This window comes from Garra rufa, chromosome 5 (genome assembly GCF_049309525.1).
Source record: "Garra rufa chromosome 5, GarRuf1.0, whole genome shotgun sequence".
In the NCBI taxonomy this organism is placed as follows: Eukaryota; Metazoa; Chordata; class Actinopteri; order Cypriniformes; family Cyprinidae; genus Garra; species Garra rufa.
In genome coordinates this window covers 6,375,891-6,400,256 of record NC_133365.1, presented here as the reverse complement: position 1 = coordinate 6,400,256, position 24,366 = coordinate 6,375,891, and the positions used below count along the sequence as shown (strand labels likewise).

Sequence of the window (24,366 nt, the reverse complement as noted above, 5' to 3'; positions counted from 1 at the left end):
TTCTCGCCCACATGAGAGCGTTGGGGTTGAGACTGAATGCCAAGAAGAGTGTGCTGTCTCCATTACAGAGAACCACTTATCTAGGCGTGGTGTGGGGTTCGACCATGATGCAGACACGTATGACCTCTGCTCGGATCGAGTTGATTCTCACTGCAGTCGTGAGAGTCAAAGAAGTCCGGTCACCCACTGTAAAGCAGTTTCAAAAACTGCTGGGTCTGATGGCAGCAGCCAATGTGATACCTCTTGCCATCTTGCTTGGCACATCAACTGCCTTGAGATGCTGGCCGTGTTTCAGGCACAGAAGCACTTCCTCCCAGACCTATGAGATTTCCATGTGTTGGTGCACACCAACAACACAGTGGGGGTCTCTTACATCAACCACCAGGGAGGTCTGCATTTGCGCCCCCTTTACAGGCTGGCACACCAGATTATCGTGTGGTGCCAGGGGAAACTCCTCTCGCTGAGAGCAGTGCAAATCCCTGGGCATCTCTATATGGGAGCAGACATCCTGTCGAGGCAGGGGGCAAGGCCCGGGGAATGGAGAGTGCAGACATGGCCAAGGCTTTGTCTGTATGCCTTTCCCCGATCACTCTGCTCCTGGGAGTCTACCTCCACCTGGAGCTGTGAAAGCTGGGGGTGTGGCCCCTAAGGGGGCACAACTCATAGCCTCCAGTCTCGAAACCAAGGTTGTTGAGACCATCCTCCAGTAAAGAGCTCCCTCTTCAAGGAAACTGTACACTTGAAGTGGAAGCTTTTTCACTTTTTGGTGCAGAGACTGCCAACTCGACACAGTTAACTGCCCGGTTGGCACAATGCTGGAGTTCCTGCAGGCCCGTCTCTCTGCAGGGTTGACCCACTCCATCCTAAAGGCCTAAGTGGCGACCATTGCGGCCTACCATGCTCCTCTCGGTGGTCTTTCCATGGGCAGAGACCCCCTTCTATAAGTTTCCTCTGCGGTGTGCTGAGGCCTCTGGCCAGGAGTAGCTATGAAGTGGTGTACGGGATACTTTCCATAACCTCGAGACTTTTGATCTACCCCTCTCCTCGGGGGTCAAGACTCATTCTCTACAGTTGGCTCAGCATGCTGCGGGATGGTCCTCAATGGTTTTACTGCACATGCTTTATAGCTTTCTGGCCTCTACGTCTCCCCGCCCGTGACGTCTCGCTTCTCTATTGGATTTTACACAGTATTTCAGAGCGAGGTTACGCTGGAGGTGTTCCCCATAGTGTTTTCGGACGCAGCGTCACTTTCCTTTTGGGGAACCAGGGTTACATACATAACCTGAGATGTTTTTAGCACAAGAAGTAACAAATGAAGATCAGTTCCTGTAAACAAGCTAGCAATGCCTCGCTGGAACATTTATCATTGTGTTTTAATGGAGGGTACAATCTGTAGCTAACAAGATGTTGTTTGTAGTTTTCAGAAGGGCACTGCTCAATTGAAGTTCCATTCTCACTGCACTGTCCCAACATCAATTCTCCCGGCATCCCTCCACCTCCTTAAAAGTTCATAGGACATCTGCAGCCTGTCCTTGTGCTATTTGCATTCTGCCCTTCTGCATATTCATCTGAGTGAACAAACAGAATTGTTAATCCTGCATGCAAATTTTTGATTGGAACACTTGATCTTCAAAGGATTGAAGGGTTTACATTTTTTATGGGGACATTCCATAGGCGTAATGGTTTTTATACTGTACAAACCATACTTTCTATCACCCTACACCTACCCTACACCTAAACCTAGCCCTCACAGGAGATTGTGCACACTTTTACTTCCTCAAAAAAACTTATTGTGCATGATTTATAAGCCTGTTTCCTCATGGGGACCTGAGAAATGTCCCCACAAGGTCCAAATCTACTGGTATTCCTATCCTTGTGGGGACATTTGGTCCCCACAACGTGATGAATACCAGGTACACACACACACACACACACACACAGACAATCACTTCTCCACACATACTAGTACAGATCTAAGTAGTGAATAGTATTATTAATAAAAAATAATTTTTTGAATGAGACTTTAAATGTTGATCTGTGATATTTTTGACCCAAGTCCAATGATCCAACAAACATTTTGATTTGTGCTTTAAGTTTTTACTTAATAATAGATTTATAGATAAACTGATCTAATCTGAGAGAGTAAAGAGTGTGTCATTGTTCTCAATAGGTTGAGTTATTCTGGTGTCACAGATGAAGGTTGTACTGCTCTGGCTTCAGCTCTGAGATCAAACCCCTCACACTTGAGAGAACTGCATCTCTCTGGAAATAAACTACGAGATTCAGTGAAGCTACTTTCTGATGTCCTACAGAATCCTCACTGTAAACTGGAGAAACTGTGGTAAGATCTCCCTGATAGTCACACATGTATTTGTCATCTTTGTGTAAAATATCCTTTAATGTCAGTTCTAAGAATAAAATCAGCAATGTTCAGTAAACACACTAAATCTCAGCAGAAATGCAAAAATATTTCAAATTATGCACTTGGTGATTATTCATGTAAACTCTTGTCAGTTATGTCTTAAATGATCATAAACAGTTGAGAATGAAAATACGTGTGTAACAGTATATTGGATCTGTGTGGTTAAAGCGGCAACACATAATATTCCTTCTGTCGTCTCTGTGCCTAATATGAATAAAACGTAAAAATACAAGAGAAAAATGACTTACTGTTACGCTGGAGATGAGGAACGGACAAACAACGACGTAATATAAACGAAAAGACTTTAATAATCCAAGGAGCAGAACATGAAACACAGGGTAGCAACAACAACAATGTCCGGCAAACATCAGGGTAAAGACACACACTTAAAAAGACACACTGATTAGCACACACAGGTGTAGGGAATGAGGGAAGAACCAAAACACACAGAGCAGCAAGGGGAGATGATGGGAGAAACCACCTAGATAGTCCAGGGGTGTGACATTACCTCCCCCTCCTGGTAGGCGCATCCTCGCACCGACAAACAGGGAAAACAACTGTACAAAGTCTTAGGAGGGGGCTTCGGCGGAGGACGGACTCCCGGGAGGAGGGCAATAGACAGAATCCAGGGTGCTGACAGAACAGTCCAGGGAGGTGATGACGGAAGGAGGAGCCAAGGAGGAGGAAAGGCTGACGACTCCAGGGGGCCGACCGATGGAGGCGGAGCAGGTGGCGGTAGAGCCCGAGGCGGAGATGGAGAGCTGATGATCCTGGGGGACTCATGTACCCTGGAAATCCAGAGGTCTCGCAAGAGCACAATTTGAATTGTCTCTGCAAGACATTCTGGCATCGAGCAATGATGCATGTTACTGCAATACGTAAGCAGTTCTGGGAACCAATCAAATCGGTGTATCTGATGTAGGCGGGCCAGAGGCGAGCTAAGCTGATAACGACAGCGCTGCGACGTCAGGAATCAATTAGTAAACATTTAGATCTACAGAAGAACACCAGTTGTTTGAAACGGCTTTGGCTGCTACAATGAATGAGTTAGACTCGGCTTTTCATATAAAACCGCGCTCGAATCGTTCCTTTGCAAGAAGGACGTTTTTTTTGTTTTGCCGACTTGATACGGCAAGAGTTTAATCCATCAGTTAGCTCCGCTGGTACTTAAGCGTATGGGGCTTAGTGAAAACCCACTGGTGGTTGCGGTCTCGCTGTCGATCGCCTTAATGGAGGACCAGGTGAAAGAGGTGAGGAAATACGGTCTTTCGGCTCTGCAACTTGGTGACCACGAAGAGGAACAGATCCGAAGCGGGCAATGCCAGATAGCATTCGGCAGAAAAAAGAAGTGGCGAGAAATGTTATTGATCTACCGGGACAACCTGATCGGGATTGTGGTGGGTGAGGTCCATCTCATTTACAAATGGTAAGAGTCACTTGGTAAACTTACTGTAACGAAAAACTGAACTATTTAATAGTAATACAGTAGCCTAACTTGAACAGGACGATATGTCTCACTGCTGAATGAAACGCTAGCGTCCATCCACATATTTGTTGATAGTTAATGAATAGTTTGATCGGACCTAATTGTTTTATGAGGTTGATTTGGCTGTCGTAATTATTATAATTATTATAGTTACTAATCTTGTCACATTGTTTATGTTATAACATTGAAATCCACTCTTATATGTTTACCGTCCCTCTGGATACATCACACCGTGTATTGTTGTGATTGGTCGTGGCGTTATCCAATTGCGTGCACTGAGAGTTTCAAATGCACACTTGGTGCCGCCCCTCGAGTTAGGCCCTTTTCATTGCTCGATGCCAGACCCTTAATCTTAATAGATTAGGGTCTGGATTTTTCCCAGGCTAGGATTCATGGTGACACACTACGGAAACAAAAGACTGAGAAAAAGAACGAGAAACAAAAAGGGGGGGAAAACGCTGCAAAACTGTTGACGTCACGCTGGAGACGAGGAATGGACAACAACAACGTCTGGCCAACATCATGGTAAAGACACACACTGATAAGAGCACACACAGGTATAGGGAATGAGGGAGGAACTAAAACACACAGAGCAGCGGGGGGAGATGTATTGCTATCTTTAAATTAATCACTATATAACGTTTTGGACCCTGTCATAATTGTTTAAATAATCGTGAATACAATATTGACAAATAATGATTATGATTTTTGCCAAAATCGAGCAGCCCTAATACCTAACCAATTTACTGTTAAGCATTATCACTGATAAAAAGGAAAGACCCTCAATTAAATGAAGGTTTTTGTTTGTATTTAATTATTTATTTTTGCTGCTCTTATCAGTATTTTTTCATGTTCCTCTTATATCTGGGATAGAAAGACTTGGTCCTGGAGGGCCAAAGCTCTGTAAAGTTTTGCTGCAACTCCAATTAAACACACCTGAACCAGCTTATCAGTGTCTTCAGGATAACTAGAAAGTTACAGGCAGGTGAGTTTTACCAGGGTTGGAGCTAAACTCTGCAGGATAGTGGTCCTCTAGGACTGATCCCATCCCTTGCTCATCCCTGTCTTATATCATGAGCATTATTTAAGAAAAGAAAGTTAATAAAAGTCGAATATAAACAGCAAAGACAGTAAAGCTCAAGAAATACTCATAAACATAATCTCATTGCATGTGTAGGCAGTAGTGTTTTTTTTTTTTTTTTTGAACATTAAGAATTTGAGTGTCTCAAAAGCACTTTACAATATGATGGGGGATCTCTTCAACCACCACCATTTTGCAGCATCCACCTGAATGATGCGAAGGCAGCCGTATTGCACCAGAATACTGGTGCTTTTTGATAGTATAGTATCCCCATCACTATACTGGGGGGTTAGGAACCACACAGACCACAGGATGAGCACCCCCTGCTGGCCTCACTAACACCTTTTCCAGCAGCATCCTACTTTTTCCAAGGAGGTCTTCCATCCAGGTACTGACCAGGCTCAACCCTGCTTTGTTGAGTTCAACACCATTTCTATTCAGTTTTAAGCTGCCAGATGAGACCAATGATGTGATCACAAGAGGTAATAAATGAGAAGTAATGCAGAACATGTGGCCCAAGTGAAGCAAATGTGGGTGTTTATTAGGGATTAGAAATTAGTTTCTCAAGACAGATCCGTCCTTATATCACTATGAAACAATATCTCACATTCGGTTCTGTGTGTCTGTTCAGTCCTGAAGCACATGAAAGTTTCTAACAGCACCATTGAGCCTCAACATGCATAAATCTCATTCTTTCAGCAGCTGTGTGTGGCAATGCTTGTCATTATATCTCCTCTCCTGATCTGAGACCACAGTCAATAACAAACACAGACACTTGAAGTAGATTTCAAATCCTGCCATTTTTCTCTACAGGTTGAGTAAGTGTGGCGTCACAGATGAAGGTTGTGCTGCTCTGGTTTCAGCTCTGAGATCAAACCCCTCACACCTGAGAGAACTGGATCTGTCATGGAATAAACTAGGAATATCAGGAGTAAAGTTACTCACTAATCTGAAGGAAGATCCACATTATAAACTGGAGAAATTTGACTATTGTGAGTCTATTGTTTATTTAAAGCTTTTAATTGTAATTGTAGAAAATAAGAAAATTCAGCTCCACTTTAGTCTCCATACTTTAAACTGCATTTAATTGTAAATGATGATCACTTACTGTTGATCAGTAAGTGTAAGTTGATCAGATCTGTCTGATCATTTGTTAATTTATATCTCTGGCTTTAATATAAATATACTGTGTTTTTCGGATATGGATCTGCTGATGTGACAGCAGTAATGTCTCATACTCATATGTGTCTGTCTGTGTGTTTTATTGTAGACTCTGAGTATTGAGACATCGTCCAGTTTCCATAGGATCAGCTGATGGTGAATAAGGAGCCGCTACAGAGACGTCACAGTCACACAATCAACACAGACTGAAGAAACAGAGACACAGCATCACATGGTCTCAAGCGCGTGTGACTTTAAATAATTTTCTCTTTTTATACTGGCCCATTAAATTAGTGAGATAAACGTGAACAGTATTAGCTCACCGCTGCAACAGTGTATGCCATATAGAATACTGTAAAATAATATATTTTCTGCCTCATTGTCTGACAAGCCATACCAGTTCACAGAAGTTCATTTTTATTTCTCTTTACGTTTATTGGTGTTAGGAGGATAACCCCTTGAGATGACACATCTCGTTTTCGAGGGGGTCCTCAAGACATAGGACAGAGACAATACTACACATGTACATTCACACTCGCTCAACCTCTCCCTCATCCCTCCTCAACCGCCCCGCCCGCCCCACATACTCATTATTGAGAACAAATACATGTAAACAAGAAAAAACTAAAAGTATTACTGTAGGAGGCATGACAACATATAGCCCATACACATATGTATATACACATATTCACACAATATACATACACAAACCTACACCCATACTAACATATACACATAAGTAATAATAAAGTAATAAATAGATAAATCCAATTACACATCAGGAAAACATTCACAACAATACTTTGCTTGCAAGTAGGTGAAAAGCGATGTTTTAAAGAAATACAAGGAAGTAATAGATCTTAGAGACCCAGGCAGGCTATTCCAGTCTGAAGGGGCTTTAAATTTAAAGGTATATCTACCAGCCTCTTTAGAAATGTTTAGCACAGTGAAAAAGGGATACTCAGTATGTCTCAATCTGTATCTAGGTCTATATGGAATTAAATATTCCTACAGGTAAGAAGGATAATCATAGCACACACATTTAAAAAGAACCTGGTACCAATGATACTGGCTTCTGGTGATAAGTTCAATGAATCATACAATACACAGTGGTGAGTAGTGAAAGGACATCTCAGGACAAATCTACAAATATTATTAAAAACAACAGTTAGAGGTTTCAAGTTTGATTCTGAGGTGTTTTGATAGACAACATCTGCATAGTCTATTAAAGGAAATATTAACTGTGACACAATTCTCAACCTAATAAGTTGAGTGAAACAATTAATAGAGCGATACAGTATTCGTAGGTTACAATTAATCTTTTTCACAACAGAATTAATGTGACACCTGAAAGAAAGCTGTGAGTCAAGCCAGAGGCCCAGATATTTAAATTCATCGACTTGTTCAAGTGGAGTGTCATCTAAGAATTTGAGTGAAAGATTATTACTTTGGTTCAAGAAGGCTGATCTGGTAGTGAACCGCATGCTATATGACTCTTTCATATTTAGTAGTAAGAGTCATGATCTGGGCTGTGGGGTTTCCCTCAGCCACCTGAGGTCGCTATTTCCCCTTTCCCTTGCACTGCACTTCCCTGATTGTATACACCTGTCTGTGATCGTTAGCACTCATCTACCTACACCTGTTCACTATTATATGGACTATAAGAACTCTCATTCCCCACTAATCATCTGGGCTGCGTTGTCTTCTTATGTCTGTCTCTGTGTTTCTGGCTCCTGGTTCCTGGATCTTTGACCGTGTTTTCAGTTCTGTTTATTTTGTATTGTTTCAAGTTGTGTTGTGCCGTGTTGGCCTTTTGTTCTGTTTATTTGTGTTTATTTAATTAAAACTTCACTTACCTGCATTTGGACCCTGACCTCATCTCTCAGCATCTCTCCCGTGACAGAATGTAGCCAGCACTTATGGGTCCAGCGGGGAAGTTTTTTTCTGAAGCGGCGATGGCCGCCCACTCTGTTTTGAATTAATGCATAAAACAACGATTACTGCTACATTATTTTCAATATTTTTATTATGCTAATTTAATTTTTATACTGTTGAAAAAAATAAATAAATAATGGATTGACATTGCCAATAAAAAATATTTAAAACAATTCAAGTTTGTACTGTCGGGTTACTTTTGAAATATTTTATTTAAAACTAAAATTTAAAATGAAAATGTAATTTGTTAATTTTTGCAAAGATACAGGACAAAATATGTTTGCAGGTCATAGTCAGGTATATTTAATAAAACAAGAGTAACAAAAAAATCTAGCTTGTATTATTGTTACTTTCAACCAGTAAAGCTCCCCAACTTTTGAATCTCTACTTTTCATTTTTAGGAACAAGGTGTTTTAGAAGTAAGTTAACTTTTAGCTTACTTCAAAAACACCTTGTTCCTAAAAATGAAAAGTAGAGATTCAAAAGTTGAAGAGTGAAGAGTTCTGATTGATTGCTTCTTTGGATAGGTGTCCTAATCTCAGCTTGTTAACTGTATAAAAGACACCTGTCCAAAGAAGCAATCAATCAGAACTCTTCACCGTGGCCAAGACCAAAGAGCTGTCCAAGGATGTCAGGGACAAGATTGTAGACCTACACAAGGCTGGAATGGGCTACAAGACCATCGCCAAGCAGCTTGGTGAGAAGGTGAGAACAGTTAGTGCGATTATTAGCAAACAAAAGAAACACAAAATAACTGTTAATCTCCCTCGGTCTTGGGCTCCATTCAAAATCTCACTTCGGGGAGTTTCAGTGATCATGAGAATGGTGAGGAAACAGCCCAGAACTACACAGGAGGATCATATCAATGATCTCAAGGCAGTTGGGACCATAGTCACCAAGAAAAATTTGGTAACACACTGCGCCGTGAAGGACTGAAATCCTGCAGCGCCCGCAAGGTCCCCCTGCTCAAGAAAGCACATCAAAGGGACTGGGACAGGGCCATGTACCGCCAAATCTTGGGTGAGAACCTCAGCCAGGGTGTTATAAATGGGTGGATGGGTATTCCAGCATGACAATGACCCAAAACACACGGCCAAGGCAACAAAGGGATGGCTCAAGAAGAAGCACATTGCGGTCCTGGAGTGGCCTAGCCAGTGTCCAGACCTTAATACCATAGAAAATCTGTGGAGGGAGCTGAAGGTTCGAGTTGCCAAACGACAGCCTCAAAACCATAATGGCTTGCAGAGGATCCCTCCTGAGATGTGTGCAAACCTGGTAGCCAAGTACAAGAAACGTCTGACCTCTGACAACAATGGTTTTGCCACCAAAGTACTAGGGCTCAATCCCAATTCTACCCCTTACCCCTACACTTAGCCCTACCCCTCCATTTGGCGCGTTCACGTGAAGGGGTAGGGGTGTCTCATTTCTCTTTTGGTTGGAGGGGTAGGGGTAAGGGCAAGGGCCAGATAGCCCTCCAAACGAAGATTTTTCAGGACCTCACTTCAAACGAAGGGCTAAGAGAAATTTCCAACATGGCTGCTCACTCGAGCAAGCAGACTCGTAAATATAAGTAATTTTTGCCTTTAATAAGGATTTTCATGACAATGTTTCATTATATGTATATTACCTTCAATCTTGTGTTTGTGTTTATGGTGTTGTTTTGTAAATAAACGTTTGCAAAAAAATCGCTAAAGTTTGCTAGCAGATAGCACTGATTGCACGATATTACAAAATATATTTTTATGTCATATACACTTGACTGCATGTTAGAAACATGAAAGACCAGTGGCACGGCAATTTGCAACGGTGGTGTAGTGGAGGGTGTACGCAGGTATACGGTGTACACACTTCCACTTTTTAAATCCCCTCTAATGCGCATTATTCAGTAGTGTCCTGCATTCGCCAAAATCATGGCAGTCCACCACATCCAGTCATGTGAATAAATGTAAATATTCGCTAAAAACACCCAATAAAGGCAGTGATGATGCAGTCAGGACCGTGGCGCCGGCTTGCTTTGAAATGTATTTGATGATTGCGCCTAATGCACCTGCGTCCGTTCCGTCTACCGCACCAGTAATTTAAATCAGTACATAATAATAAAAACGATACCTTACAAATAAAAAGAAGCTGATTTTTACGATCAGAAATTTCTTAAACAAGTGAACCCCTGTAAACATTTTAGTCCAAGGATCCAGAAAACTAATGCGTTCAAATAGAAAGTTCAAAACGAAATTCACAAATGAAGCATATATACTTCTCCAGGCACCACTACACTGATTAGCAATTTGCCGCGCATGTGATAATGCGTTGTTTGTTTTGCTTACGGCCACATGTGAATGAACGGTGCGTACACCTTACATTTGTACTTTTTGCAACATGACAACATTTTGACATCTTGGAATGAGTGATAAACATCTGCGCATGTCCTCTGACGTAACATTAGGAACTAGCGACAACGTATGATGACGTATAACAGTGTTGTAGTGGTGTCCCATTTCTTAGGGGAAATATTTTAGCCCTTCCCCTTTACACTTTGTTTCAAGGCACAAGGGGAAGGGGCGAGGGGTAGGCGAAGGGGTAGAAAATAGAATTGGGATTGGGCCTAAGTCATGTTTTGCAAAAGGGGTCAAATACTTATTTCACTCATCTGGATTTTTATGTTGTTATTCTGTCTCTCACTGTTATAGACCTTATAGACTGATCATTTGTCAGTGGGAAAATGTACAAAATCAGCAGGGGATCATTTTTTTTCCCTCACTGTAAACAATCAAAAATATTTTTACCATAATGTGGAATAAGATAAGCCAGAAGTCCAATCTTAATTTGCCTGTCCAGTCTGGTTTAAACCAAGAATACTGACATGAATTGGGATTTAAATCTCTCTAGGGGTCAAAAAGGCAAAATGAACTACAAAAATTACACAATATGTAGTGAAGACCTTTAAATTTAGATGAAAAGTGGTCTAGCCAGTCTGCACCATGTTGAAATCCCCTCCTAATATAATATTTTCTGTAGAATGTAAAAGTTTCAGGCCCATTATAACTTGAGAAATTTCCAATAGCAGTTCCCTGTTTTGAGTAATGTTATTAGAGCCATACATATTTTTTCTTTTATAATGAACAGATCATCAATGGTACGTGTATAAAATGAGCCAGTGACCATTATCGCTGGATTTATGTACGATTACTTTTCCAGGGTAATTATGAATCAAAATGGCAACTCCAGCTGAACAATTTATTTCATGACAAAATAAAATTTTGTCCCCCCACTGATTAGTCCAAAAGTTCTCATTTTAATAATTAAAGTTTCTTGTAACGTATAACAGTGCGCCTTTTTACCTTTACAAAACAAGGCATAAGGTAGGGTGCGAATGCTGCTTCAGATGTACAGTACACTTAATTTTCCTGCAAAATGGATGGCGCATTTGAAGTCGCTTTCAACCTGCGGCATCCTTCACCTCGCCGCGATTGACCTTAGAATGCGGCTTTCAGAGGGTGCATCCTGAATTGGGACAGCTTGCGTCATGCCACTGTGAGGCAATCACACTTCAAATGCGGCCTTCGAAGTGCACACCCTTAACTTTAAGATGCAGCAACTGTGATGTGAAAATAAAAGCTTCTTCTTGTGATTTAAAGCCACAGTGCTTATTTCCGGTACACATCACGTTATATTAAACTTTGGGTCATTTATCTCCAAAATTAATTTATGATCTGTGGGTACACTGACAGGATTGTACTTCTGTAAAACAGGCAGCATATCTACAGAACCAGAGTTGCAGATGCAAAACTAAATCAATGACCAATTAAAAAAAAAAAAAAATCAAAGACGCCACATCCAAACCTAAAATACATATTTTATTCAGTTATGCAACATTTTAAATGTATAGAACAATGCTGCTGGAAAACCTCAGGCTTGGCAACACAAGACAGAATCGATGTTTAGGTAAAAGGCGATGTTGCTGTATTGATTCATTAACCTTGCAGTAGAAATTTTTATTTAGTTGAATTTATTAACTTTCAGGAGGGTTGTACTCATTTTTGCAACATAAGATTTGATCACTTTGATATTAGTTTTTTCTACATTCTTCAATTAAAAAAACTAAAATTATATATATATATATATATATATATATAAAATTATTATAATTTTTTTGGCAGCGTAACAATAATAAATCTAAAGAGTACAAACAAGAAAGCGAAACTTTTACTGTTACCAAGCAAATTTAATCACAACAAATTTACACCAAAATTAAAAAATGTTTGAGTCTTCAAACAGTAGCTTTTTTCAAAACTTTCTAAAATTTCTTGCACTTTCATGGCTTTGCTTTCTTGTCATTTTATAATTATTGTCATAATATTTTATTAATTGTTTTGTGTTATATATACCTAGCAATGATTTAAAAATGTCTATTTAATGTGTTTTCACATTATGTCATCAATTTCAGAAGTCAGACATTGTGGCGGCACTAAATGTAAACAAAAGTAATTCACTATGTCGGGATAAGAAATAGAAGGAAGAATTGTCCTGCTTACTAAGTCCTTTTCTATATGATTAACAGCTTCCACAAATTTTTCGGTGGTTTTGAAATTAAATTAGTAGAACAAGGTCTTCAGTAATATATTAACTGTGCAATCCATGCTGTTGTTTACATCCAAGTATCGCCACAATGGCCCCGTATCTGGCTGAAAAGAGGAGCGTATTTGGATTCTTATAGGCTGTCAAGTGTAATATGTGTTTTTCTTTCTTTCTTTCTTTCTTTCTTTCTTTCTTTCTTTCTTTCTTTCAAATCTAATGTTGTCTATCTATCTATCTATCTATCTATCTATCTATCTATCTATCTATCTATCTATCTATCTATCTATCTATCTATCTGTCTATCTATCTATCTATCTATCTATCTATCTATCTATCTATCTATCTATCTATCTGTCTATCTATCTATCTATCTATCTATCTATCTATCTATCTATCTATCTGTCTATCTATCTATCTATCTATAAATAAACATTCAAGCTTCAAGGCCTTCAAAGCTTTTGTAAAGTCAATATTCAAAGCCAGTTTTAAATTTACTTAGTTATATATACTTTATATATTACAGTAATATAAAATTTATTTTCATTTAAAAAAAAAATTAATTAAAATTAAAATAATAAAATAATTGTTTAATAATTAAATTTACCATAGATGTCACGAGTCGGGGCTGCAGTGTTTTCCCTTCCCCACCAGAGGTCACTGTCTCCCTTCCTCCCGAACCCCACTCCTCTAAATTGATCACTCCTGTCTTGTTGCACACACTTGTCACACACTTTACACCCACAGCTGTTCCCCATTAGTACGGACTATATAGACCATTTCAAGCGCTATTCGGCGGCTTAAGGAAGTGACGTCGTTGGTCCCAGGACGTTTCCGGTTAGTGATCCAGCGAATTCAAAACAATGGCGAGAAGCGCTTTATGAACAGTGGGATTGTGGTCATATATATACAGTCCTCCTGCTTAAATGTCTAAATTAAAATTAGATCCTTGTCGTTCGGTGGTTGGGTGCTCCCTCTGGGCCGGAACTAACATTCTGAGACGCGTTTAATGGTAGATTTCCGCGAAACGTACCCGAGTTGCGGCAGTGAAGGAGAAGGCTGGATAACAAGTAGCAACTCTGGGATATTACAGCGGACATTTCGATTCAGGCAAGTAAATGTCGTTTTTAATTAATCTGATTATATGTATATCTTTACGTTAACTTTTTAAGTATGATGCTGGATATTTTAATGTAGCATTTGGTCGTTGTTTACATATGCATCTAGCATTTTGATTATTGTGTAACATTAATGAAAAAAGGCAAGTTTTTTATTTCTGTTTTATTGCTAAGTGTTATGTGGGCTAAGTTCATATAAGTCGTCTAGTTATCTTGTCAGTTGACAAATGCAGTGAGTAAAATTAAAGTAACGTGAATATCGTATTGTGTAACAGTTAACGGCAGTAGTTTACAAAACATAATGTTAATGGTAAATATTGCTTGAGCACCTGCCCTTTTGGCTCCTAGCGATCAAAGTGCCCTTTTGTTAAGATTTTTTTTTATGTAATAATATAAAAATAAAATGTTTATAAAAATATCGAATTTGCGACAGCCTGCCCAATCGAACTTTTAGTCAAATTAATTAACAATGTTTTAGCTGTAATAGAATGACCCTCGTCACGTGACGACCCCACCCGGAAGTTCAGGACGATCCGAACATGTTTATTCATAGGGACCATGTGACGTCACTGTGCTTTATCGCCGCCATTTTTGTGTCCGCGCTACCTGTTTTAGTCTATGGTCACAGCAGCCACAACTACCAGAGGAAGATCAACAAAACTCCCAGAATGTTCACAACATGGATACAATATGCCCGGGATATGTTGTTCTGTTAGCTGTAACAACAGTCATCAGAAAAAAACCTAACTACAGATTTATTCGATCTCAGCAGTGCTTGAAGTGGGTCGGTATGCATATAGCCTTTAGTGTACCGGTGTCATTCACGCAGGTGCTTTTCACAACAGGGTGTTTTTTCGGCACAACAAGAGTAGTGCAATAATAATTAATTATTGACTAAGATTGTAAATAAGTAGATGATAACGAAAATAATGCCTTAAAATGAAAAGAATCAGTTAATTACATTTTGAACCGATCAACTCGTACGTCAAAAGATTTAGTAAACGAGAATGCATTCAAACAGTAAGTTCAAAACAGTGCTAATGCAGAGAATAGTGACTTACAGTACACCCAGATGCCGTAAATCATTTGTTTCAGTGTGTATTAGGCTTAAGAGCAAGAGTGTTTACAGTTGAAGGCATTGAACATGCGGTGTTTAGTGAATTATGAAAATTAAATAATAAACGCTAAACTATTGTACTACATAGCGTTCGTCATTGCAACGCCTGCAGTAAAGTATATACATGTAAAAAAGGTTCTTAAAATAATCATATTTGTTTTGCTAAAACTATTTATGTACAATTACCCTAAAAAATATTTGTCATACAAAAATGGCACACACACAAATCATCATCCCGAGTAAATGGTACCATTGTGAATTGTGACTGGCTGCACAAGTGATGTAATAAACTAAAGTAAACTAAAATGTTATGTGGCCATATAGTCTGGATGAATGAAAAAGCATATTTTTAAACAAAGAAATCGCATGCTTTTGGTGCTTGAATTTGAGCTTCAATAATGAGATCCGGGTTTATGAATACACAAAACGTGAAAGACGTCTTCCCTTGGCTTGCTGGATGTTGGGCTTACGCTCAATAATCACATTTTTTTGCATTCGGCAAAACTAATTTGCCGAAATCTAAGCGCGGACTGTATTAGTGCCGGTGTTACGGTTTAACTGGTTACCGTGTTATCTGGTGACCAACTTCCTGGTTCAAGTCCTCAGCGCCAGATGTGATGGACCGAACGCTGCAGATTCGACGATTCTGAAAGCACAGATTGACGTGATATTAAGCTGTCTAATAAACGCACACTTGCTCATTAGATGTTTTTGATATTCTTTTTAAGATGACAAATTATTGGTATGATAGCCCGTAGCGGCTGAAATACGAAAAAATAATAAGTCTGTTTGGCACGGGTTTCGAACAAGCGCTGAAAATAGACGCAATGTGAAGTGACAGCAATGAACGCACTGAGCTACTGAGCGGCTTTAATTCAATCACTGATTGTTGCAAACAAATCAGAATTTTGCTCTTCGGCGTGATATGCAGCTGGCTGAATCAAAGAAATGTGCCCGTGTTAACTTGTGACCTGTGTTTACTGTTATGAAAACGAATATTGTAGTGAAAGTATATTACATGTTATGGTTAATGTTAAAGTACATTTCATGGAGTCACAGACAATTGTAAATGTGAGGCTACTGTGGTTTAATTAGAAAACTCTACTGTTAAACTATATTTACTAAAAACATGATACATTTTCTTAATAGACAAGCTTATGTCTCATTTGATTAATATAAAACTTGACATTAATTCAGGTTGTTTTTGCCGTTTTTCTACTATAAATACTTTGGAAACATTAGACTTGATTTCTTGATTGTAGCGAATGAAATGTAACATAAATTCTAGTCTGCTTATAAATGTTACTTTGTAAACGTGTTAAAATTGTGCTTTGCGTTCATAGCTGTTTTTTTTAAGTAAACAATATATAAAATATAGCCTTTTCTATAGACAACAAGCTGCATGTAAATGCTGGGGTAAATGTACCCATTAAACCCACTTTCAACTTTAAAGTCAAATAAAAAAGGGAAAAACATATTTTATGCAAATTGTGATTTTAACCAATTCAGTGATTTGTGAATTCCCTGATATATTTGGCAATGTTGAGTTAGCCCCACTTGTGTAAAAAAAAATCATTAAATTCACTTTTTTTTAAAAGATAGGCTTAATTGCCACAAAACGCATGCAAGCAGTCAACACAAGCTTCTCTTGAATGGAAAAAAAAGTGAGCACAGTGAAAATTACTATGATGCTTAGTCCACAATATATTTAAGCTTCATGCATGTCTTTGTAAAGATATCTTATAATTTTTTAAAGGAAAACATTGTCTTTTTTTCACCATTACTCACTGTGGTAGCCTACCAGTTAGGCCCAAGGTATGTTTTTTTCTTTTTTCTTTTTTTTTCTTTTTTTTTATGAGAAATCCCTCTAATTACAAACTTAGATCAATTTTCGGAGTGTGCTTTTACCTTACTAACCTTTTACCTTGCCTTATGTACTACTTTAATTTACAAATATATTTAGATATTTAGGCCTACAAATAACACATTGTGTAGCACCATTATATAATGGGTGTCTGCTAATATTTGATTGCAAAAATGAAATAGCTAAAAAGCTTGACACAGGATTTTAACCTATATGTAATAGACTGCACATAGTATATAGCAGATGCAATCACAGCGAGCTATTCAAACACACTGGTATATGTACTAGCCCCTTTTTACACTTTGGCATAAGGTAGTTCAGTCTATGATTCTTTGAATTAGCCTGTGTTAACTTCTGTGTTAACTTGTGACCCTGTGTTGCCTGTGTGAACTTGTTTGCTAGCCAAAATCTAATTTTACTGTTGCAATAAATTGACGTTATTTCCAGTTAAAAAGCTGCTTACAAATATTACTTGTCACTAGAAAATCTCATTTAATTATAACAAAATCATGTCTATTTAAGTCAGAAAAATGTCAAAACCAACGTGTAAATAACGTCATTTTTTATATATTTATCAAACGAGACATAGCTAGTCTCTGAAGAAAATGTACCATGTTTTTACTATAGTAAATAGTTTAACGATAGCGTTTGTTAATTAGCAACCGTAGCCTCGAATTTACAATTGTCTGGGACTCCATGAAATGTACTTTAACATCACAAACCATAAAATGTAATATACTTTTACTATAATATTCAATTTCATAACAGTAAGCACAGGTCACAAGTTAACACGGGCACATTTCTTTGATTCAGCCAGCTGCATATCACGCCGACAGTAAAATTCTGATTTGTTTGCATCAATCAGTGATTGAATTAAAGCCGCTCGTTAGCTCAGTGCGTTCATTGCTGTCACTTCACAATGCGACTATTTTCAGCGCGTGTTCGAAACCCGTGCCAAACAGACTTATTATTATTTTTTTCGTATTTCAGCCGCTACGGGCGATCATACCAATAATTTGTCATCTTAACAAGAATATCAAAAACATCTAATGAGCAAGTGTGCGTTTATTAGACAGCTTAATATCACGTCAATTTGTGCTTTCAGAATCGGCGAATCTGCAGCGTTCGGTCCATCACATCTGGCGCTGAGGACCTGAACCAGGAAGTTGGTCACCAGATAACACGGTAACCAGAGCCGTTTCTCAATACCAAGTACGCAAAGTTCGGACTTGCGTCCTTCGTAGTTCGAACTTGGAAGTTTGACTTGGGAGTACGAACTCCCGAGGACATAAGGATGCAAGTCCTGTCATTCTGCAAATGGAACAGCAGTGTACTTGATAACGTCAGTCAGTCAGCTCGCCTTTTCTACTCCGGTTATCTTTACTGCTTCACTGTATGTATAAGACGAAATATGATATCAACCACCTCTGCCTCTTTTCGTTTTCATTTAAACATATTAATAACTGCAAAAAAGTAATTCAGGGAATGTACAACATTACAGTGAAACGAAATACTATATCAAACAGCATTGCCTCTTAAACGTTTCATTTAACCTTAAACATATTAATAGCGACAAAAATGTGGTTCATGCAACGCGTTACAAAACAATAATTACAATAAAAGTGATATCAAACACCATTGCCTCTTTGTTTTCTTCAAAATATAAACCACAACTTTTTTTTTTTAAATAATAAAACAATATGTGATTTAAGCTGTAGGTGCAGTGTGTATAATACATCTGGACTTGTAAAATGAAACATGACAAGCACACCTCTGCTTTTTTTGTTAAATGTCAGTTTTAATGAACAATATTAGTCATTATAAAAGTATAAGAGATTTATGTAATCGGAAATAAAGACAAAAGGAGACAATTCGGTCAAATGCATGCTAATAAATAATTTATGAAGAATAACTTTCTCCTCATATGACCTGGAATAAATAATAGATTCATGAGACCAAAATTAGCTATTAGATTTACCCAAAACGAATTATACCTCGTTTAACTACTACGGAGACATCAGTACAAGCGGCAAACGTCAGAAGGACAAGCCGCGATGAGGCTCTCTCTCTGCGGGATTCATGACCACTGAGCATCCGGTGTTCGCCACGAACTAGCATCTCCGAAATCGGCGAAACAAATTTTCAAATAGGCGCTGTCTTTGTAAATAAACCGCAGATTTGAGTTTAAAACAACTACATTCTCGCCTGAAAAACTCTTAAACCCACATTTCATGACACAATAACAGTAATATTTTAAAATTATGCGGGGTTTCTCCTCCACCATTAACGCTCGCTGATTGGTGCGAAATGCATTCTGGGATATATGGCTGCCTCAAGTCCGCACAAGTCTCCTCTTGATGCATCCTTGATATGAGGGGCGGATCAAGAACACATCCGGGGATTTGAACTGTACTTGCTAGATGTGAACTTTGAATTGGAACAGTACTTGGGCGACAACTGATGACGTTTCACAAGTCCACAAGAACACAAGTCCAGACAAGAACGCATATTGAGAAACGGCCCAGTTAAACCGTAACACCGTCAGCGCGAGTCCCGTTCGCTGTGAAGTAGTGACCAGCCGGCAAAGGATTCTTCCAGGTCTTAAAGCCTTCACCGAGCGACTACGTTCACAATAATTTACACAATCTGTCCTAAACATACAATCAAGTCAAATACACAGTGTGGGAAGTAGTGATAATTTCTTGTTTCAATTTATTAATAAATCTCATTTAGATGCGCTGTGCCTGTTATCATATCGGACACAAATATGGCGGCGAGCATAGCGGACGTGACGTCTTTGGTATCCATGGGTACCAAAGACGTCACTTCCGCTATGCTCGCCGCCATATTTGTGTCCAATATGACAACAGACACAGCGCATCTAAATGAGAATTAATAATAAATTGAAATAAGAAATTACTTCTTACAACTACTTCCCACACTCTGTATTTGACTTGATTGTATGTTTAGGACAAAAAGTGTAAATTATTGTGAACGTAGTCGCTCGGTGAAGGCTTTAAGACCTTGAAGAATCCTCTGCCGGCTGGTCACTCTATTTCACAGCGAACGGGACTCGCGCTGACTGCACCCTTACCGTCCGCGCTTAGATTTCGGCAAATTAGTTTTGGCGAATGCAAAAAAAATTGATTATTGAGCATAAGCCCAACGTCCAGCAATCTATATGGCTGCAATAACATTTTAGTTTAATGTAGTTTAGTTTATTTCACCACTTGTGCAGCTCACAATTCACAATGGTACCATTTACTCGGGACGATGATTTGTGTGTAACTTGTGTGCCATTTTTGTATGACAAATAATTGTACATAAATAGTTTTGGCAAAACAAATATGATTATTTTTGAGAACCTTTTTACATGTATATACTTTACTGCAGGCGTTGCAATGACGAACGCTATGCAGTACAATAGTTTAGCGTTTATTATTTAATTTTCATAATTCACTAAACACCAGGCACGTGCACACATAGACATCAAAGGGGGCTTGAGCACCTGCCCTTTATATTCCTGGAGAGAAAGTGCCCTTTTTTCTGGGGTGCTTTTTTTTTTTTTTTGAAAAATAATATATATTCCTGTTTGCGCACAGCTTCCCTGTCAAACAAATATATTTATTGAAGAATAGTTCTGAAGCGCCGCTTCATTCGCGCTATTCGCGAGTTTCGCGCCGCCGCATTCGCGCGTTTCGCGCTGCAGAATGGCTATTCGCGTCTTTGCATTGACTTAACATGTAAATCACTCGCGCTTGCCGCTTCATTCGCGTCCGGTGTGAACGCAACATACTCCGCACAGCGGTCTTTTATCAAGAAATAACAGACCGCATTCTACATTGGAATTCAACCAAGCCATCATGTAATAAAATAAGTTAGTAATAAGCATATATCATAGCATAAATTGGTGAATTTAAAAGAAATCTACAGATGCAAGCAGATGGAGGATTGATACAGTACACTCTAAAAAATGTAGTAAATCTGAGTAACTGCATCTGCTACATTAATCAATAAAACTGAGTAGAAATAAGTTAACATTAAAAATAACAATATTTATAAATTAACTTTTTATTTATGAGTAATTTAACTTTTTTTTTATTTCCTCTAAACCTTTATAAAATAGTATTCCATACAACCACAAATACATACATGACATTGGCTTTTATTGAATTTTTCTAGTAGCATAGAAAATGTTTTCAAAACATGCACATTGTGGAATGGTTTCCTTTGCTGCTCTGAATACTAAGGAGACCATGGTTTCTGTGTGAACTGATTATTTTGTAGACATCTTTTGAAAATTAAACAATTGCATGAGTTTGAGGAAAATAAAATTAACTTTTTAATTTTTTTTTATAAGGAAGTCAGTGTTGCGTTAATATATATATACTTTTTTGTTAAAAAAAAAAGAAAAAGGAAAAAAAAAAACGTAATTATGAGAAGTGCCCTTTATTTCACTTGAGCCCCTGCCCCTCAAAATGTCTGTGCACGTCCCTGGTGGTAAAGATCATATATGACACAAACATTCTATGTAGTGAATAGTTTCATCAAATAACACGTTGCATAAAATACAGATATACAGTAGTGCATATATAGAATATTATTTATTCTGCTTGAATGACCCTTTGGATTTTTTATGATAATTTATTTTCTGTGACATTTTAGATGTCAAACCAATGATCCAGCAAACATACTGATTTGTGCTTTAAGTTTGTACTTAATCTTTAATAATAGATTCACTGCTAAACTGATCTGATCTGAGAGAGTGAAGAGTGTGTCATTGTTCTCTACAGGTTGAGATATTGTGGTGTCACAGATGAAGGTTGTGCTGCTCTGGCTTCAGCTCTGAGATCAAACCCCTCACACCTGAGAGAACTGGATCTGTCATGGAATAGACTAGGAGATTCAGTGAAGCTGCTTTCTGATGTACTACAGAATCATCTCTGTAAACTGGAGAAACTGTGGTAAGATCTCTCTGAAAGTCACTTCTTTGTGTGAAACATTTTATGTCAGTTCTAGAAATAAAATCAGAAATATTTAGTAAACACTAAATCTCAGCAGAAATGACTGTGAAGTTCACTTCATTCGTCTCCATCACATGACCTGCTGCTCCTGTTTTTGACCAATTAAACATTTACTGGAGCTTTGCTTCTGGTAGTTTGATTAATAATGAACTTTCAGATAACTTGTAAAATAGTTAAAAATCCCAAATCTTTGTGATTTACTGCAGCGGATGACAATAATCTGAATGTGTTTAGTTTTAACAAAGTACTACACTGATCAATGAGGGAATGAAAGACAACCACTTTAGTGTTTAGCATCATCACTGATAAAAGGAAAGACCCTTAAGTAAAATAAGCAGCAGTTTTGTTCTTTTTGCTCAGTATTTTCATGTTCCTCTTATATCTGGGATATGCAGACTTGGTCCTGGATGGTCACAGCTCTGTAGAGTATTTCTGCAACCCTAGTTTAACACACCTGAACCAGCTAAACAGTGTCTTCAGGATTACTAGAAACTTACAGTCAGGAGAGTTTTATAAGGTTTGGAGCTAAACTCTGCAAGACAGTGGTCTTTCAGGACAGTTCCCATCCCTGTCTTATATCCTGAGAAAAGCATTAAGGCTGACGATTTACAAATCTTATACAATTTTACCATTTCAACCATTTTTTGGTCTTATAATCCTCTGAAAGCACACACTAGACGATTTGACCAGACCGTACGACCACACACTTGTTGATTGTAGGATTTCACAGTGACACAAGAACTTGCGAGATCAAATGTGACAAGAGAAGAAAACACATAGAGGATGAGGGGTGTTGTCAGTGGGCACTTCTAAAGCGAATTCTGTTTTGCTGTGAAAAACAAAATATAAATAAGAATATGGGTGATGTTCGGTATGTTTGTGGCTGCCAAGTTTCAGCTATAGGGACACGTAACATCCAGCAGGCGACGCTTACTTGCTCTCATTGGCTATCGCTGGTATCACATCAGAGCAGCCCAATCAAGAGTTGTAAATATCAAACATGTTTGATGTTTATGATTTGAGTTCAGGGATGCTCCATATAGGAGCTGTTAAATAATCGTAATGACACCATACAAATACAATAGAGGACTTTTTTTAAACCAAAAATATTTTGTTCGAGGGTGCAAATCACAGTTCAGCTGTTGAGTTCAGCACATTTCTGTTCTGTTCCAGATGAGACCAATTATGTGTTAGAATCCAAGAGTTAATAAATGAAATGTAATGGGGAACATGTGGCTCCTGTGAAGCAAATGTCCTCCTGTAGGTGTTTATTAGAGCGGCAGGTGACTGTTTCTCCAGATAGATCTGTCCATATATCACTATGAAACAATATTTCATATTCAGCTGTGTGTGTCTGTTCAGTCCTGAAGCACATGAGGGTTTCTAACAGCACCATTGAGCATCAACATGCATAAATCTCATTCTATCAGCAGCAGTATGTGGCAATGATTGTTATTACCACTTCTCCTGATCAGAAACCAGAGTGAATGACAAACTACGGACACTTTAACTACAATTCACAGTGTGTCATTGTTCTCTACAGGTTGAGAGGTTGTGGTGTCACAGATGAAGGTTGTGCTGCTCTGGCTTCAGCTCTGAGATCAAACCCCTCACACCTGAGACACCTGGATCTGTCTGGGAATAAACTAGGAGATTCAGGAGTAAAGTTACTTTCTGATCTGAAGGATGATCCACATTATAAACTGGAGAGATTATACTATTGTGAGTGTTTGATTATTTAAAGCTTTTAAAATGACCCAAGTTCAGTAACAGACCTCCTGTGTGTGTAACTGAAGAATAAAAGATAATTGAGCTCCACTTTACTCTCTGTACTTTAAACTGCATTTAATTGTAAATGTAGATCACTTACTGTTATTAATCTTTGATCATTTGTTCATTCATATCTCTGGCTGTAATATGAATATACTGTGTTTTTCTGAAATGGATCTGCTGATGTGACAGCAGTAATGTCTCATACTCATATGTGTCTGTCTGTGTGTTTTATTGTAGGACTCTCAGTATTGAGACATCAGTCCAGTTTCCACAGGATCAGCTGATGGTGAATAAGGAGCCGCTACAGAGACGTCACAGTCACACAATCAACACAGACTGAAGAAACAGAGACACAGCATCACACTGTCTTAAGTCTTAAGTGTGTGTGATTTTACAAAACTTTCTTGCTTTATACTGGCCCATGAAAATGAGTGCTGAAAATTAGTGAGAGAAACGTGAAGAGTATTAGCTCACCACTGCAACAGTGTATGGTTTATCAGTGTTCTTCAAGCCATCTCAGGTAGTTTTCATAAGGATAATGTATATAATGCAATGCTAATTGACATAGTCTTTTTCACTGTATAGAATACTACAATATATGTTCTGCCTCATTCTGTGATAAGAAACCAGTTCACAGAAAGAAGTTATTTATTTCAAACACTCAATTAATGCTATGAATCAAGCTTGGAATAAACAATATGTTGTCATTCTCTTATATTGATGTACTTTGATGCTGTATTAAGTACTGATAGGAGAAACAAAATTTGCCCCCTTCAAAATCATATCCAAAAGAGGAGAGGGGTGTGTGTGTAG

General features: G+C 38.4%; 1 protein-coding gene across 1 annotated transcript in view; it reads left to right on the top strand.

Moving 5' to 3' along the window:
• The window catches only part of LOC141335119 (NACHT, LRR and PYD domains-containing protein 3-like), a 39,494-nt gene extending 15,348 nt beyond the window's left edge, over positions 1–24,146 (top strand). Inside the window, exons 7-10 of the mRNA XM_073840439.1 lie at positions 2,171–2,341; positions 21,550–21,720; positions 23,324–23,502; positions 23,791–24,146. Of these exons, the coding sequence (XP_073696540.1) occupies positions 2,171–2,341; positions 21,550–21,720; positions 23,324–23,502; positions 23,791–23,792 (523 nt within the window). The 3' untranslated portion in view covers positions 23,793–24,146. The remainder of the gene's footprint in view (positions 1–2,170; positions 2,342–21,549; positions 21,721–23,323; positions 23,503–23,790) is intronic.
• Positions 24,147–24,366: the final 220 nt, after the last annotated feature.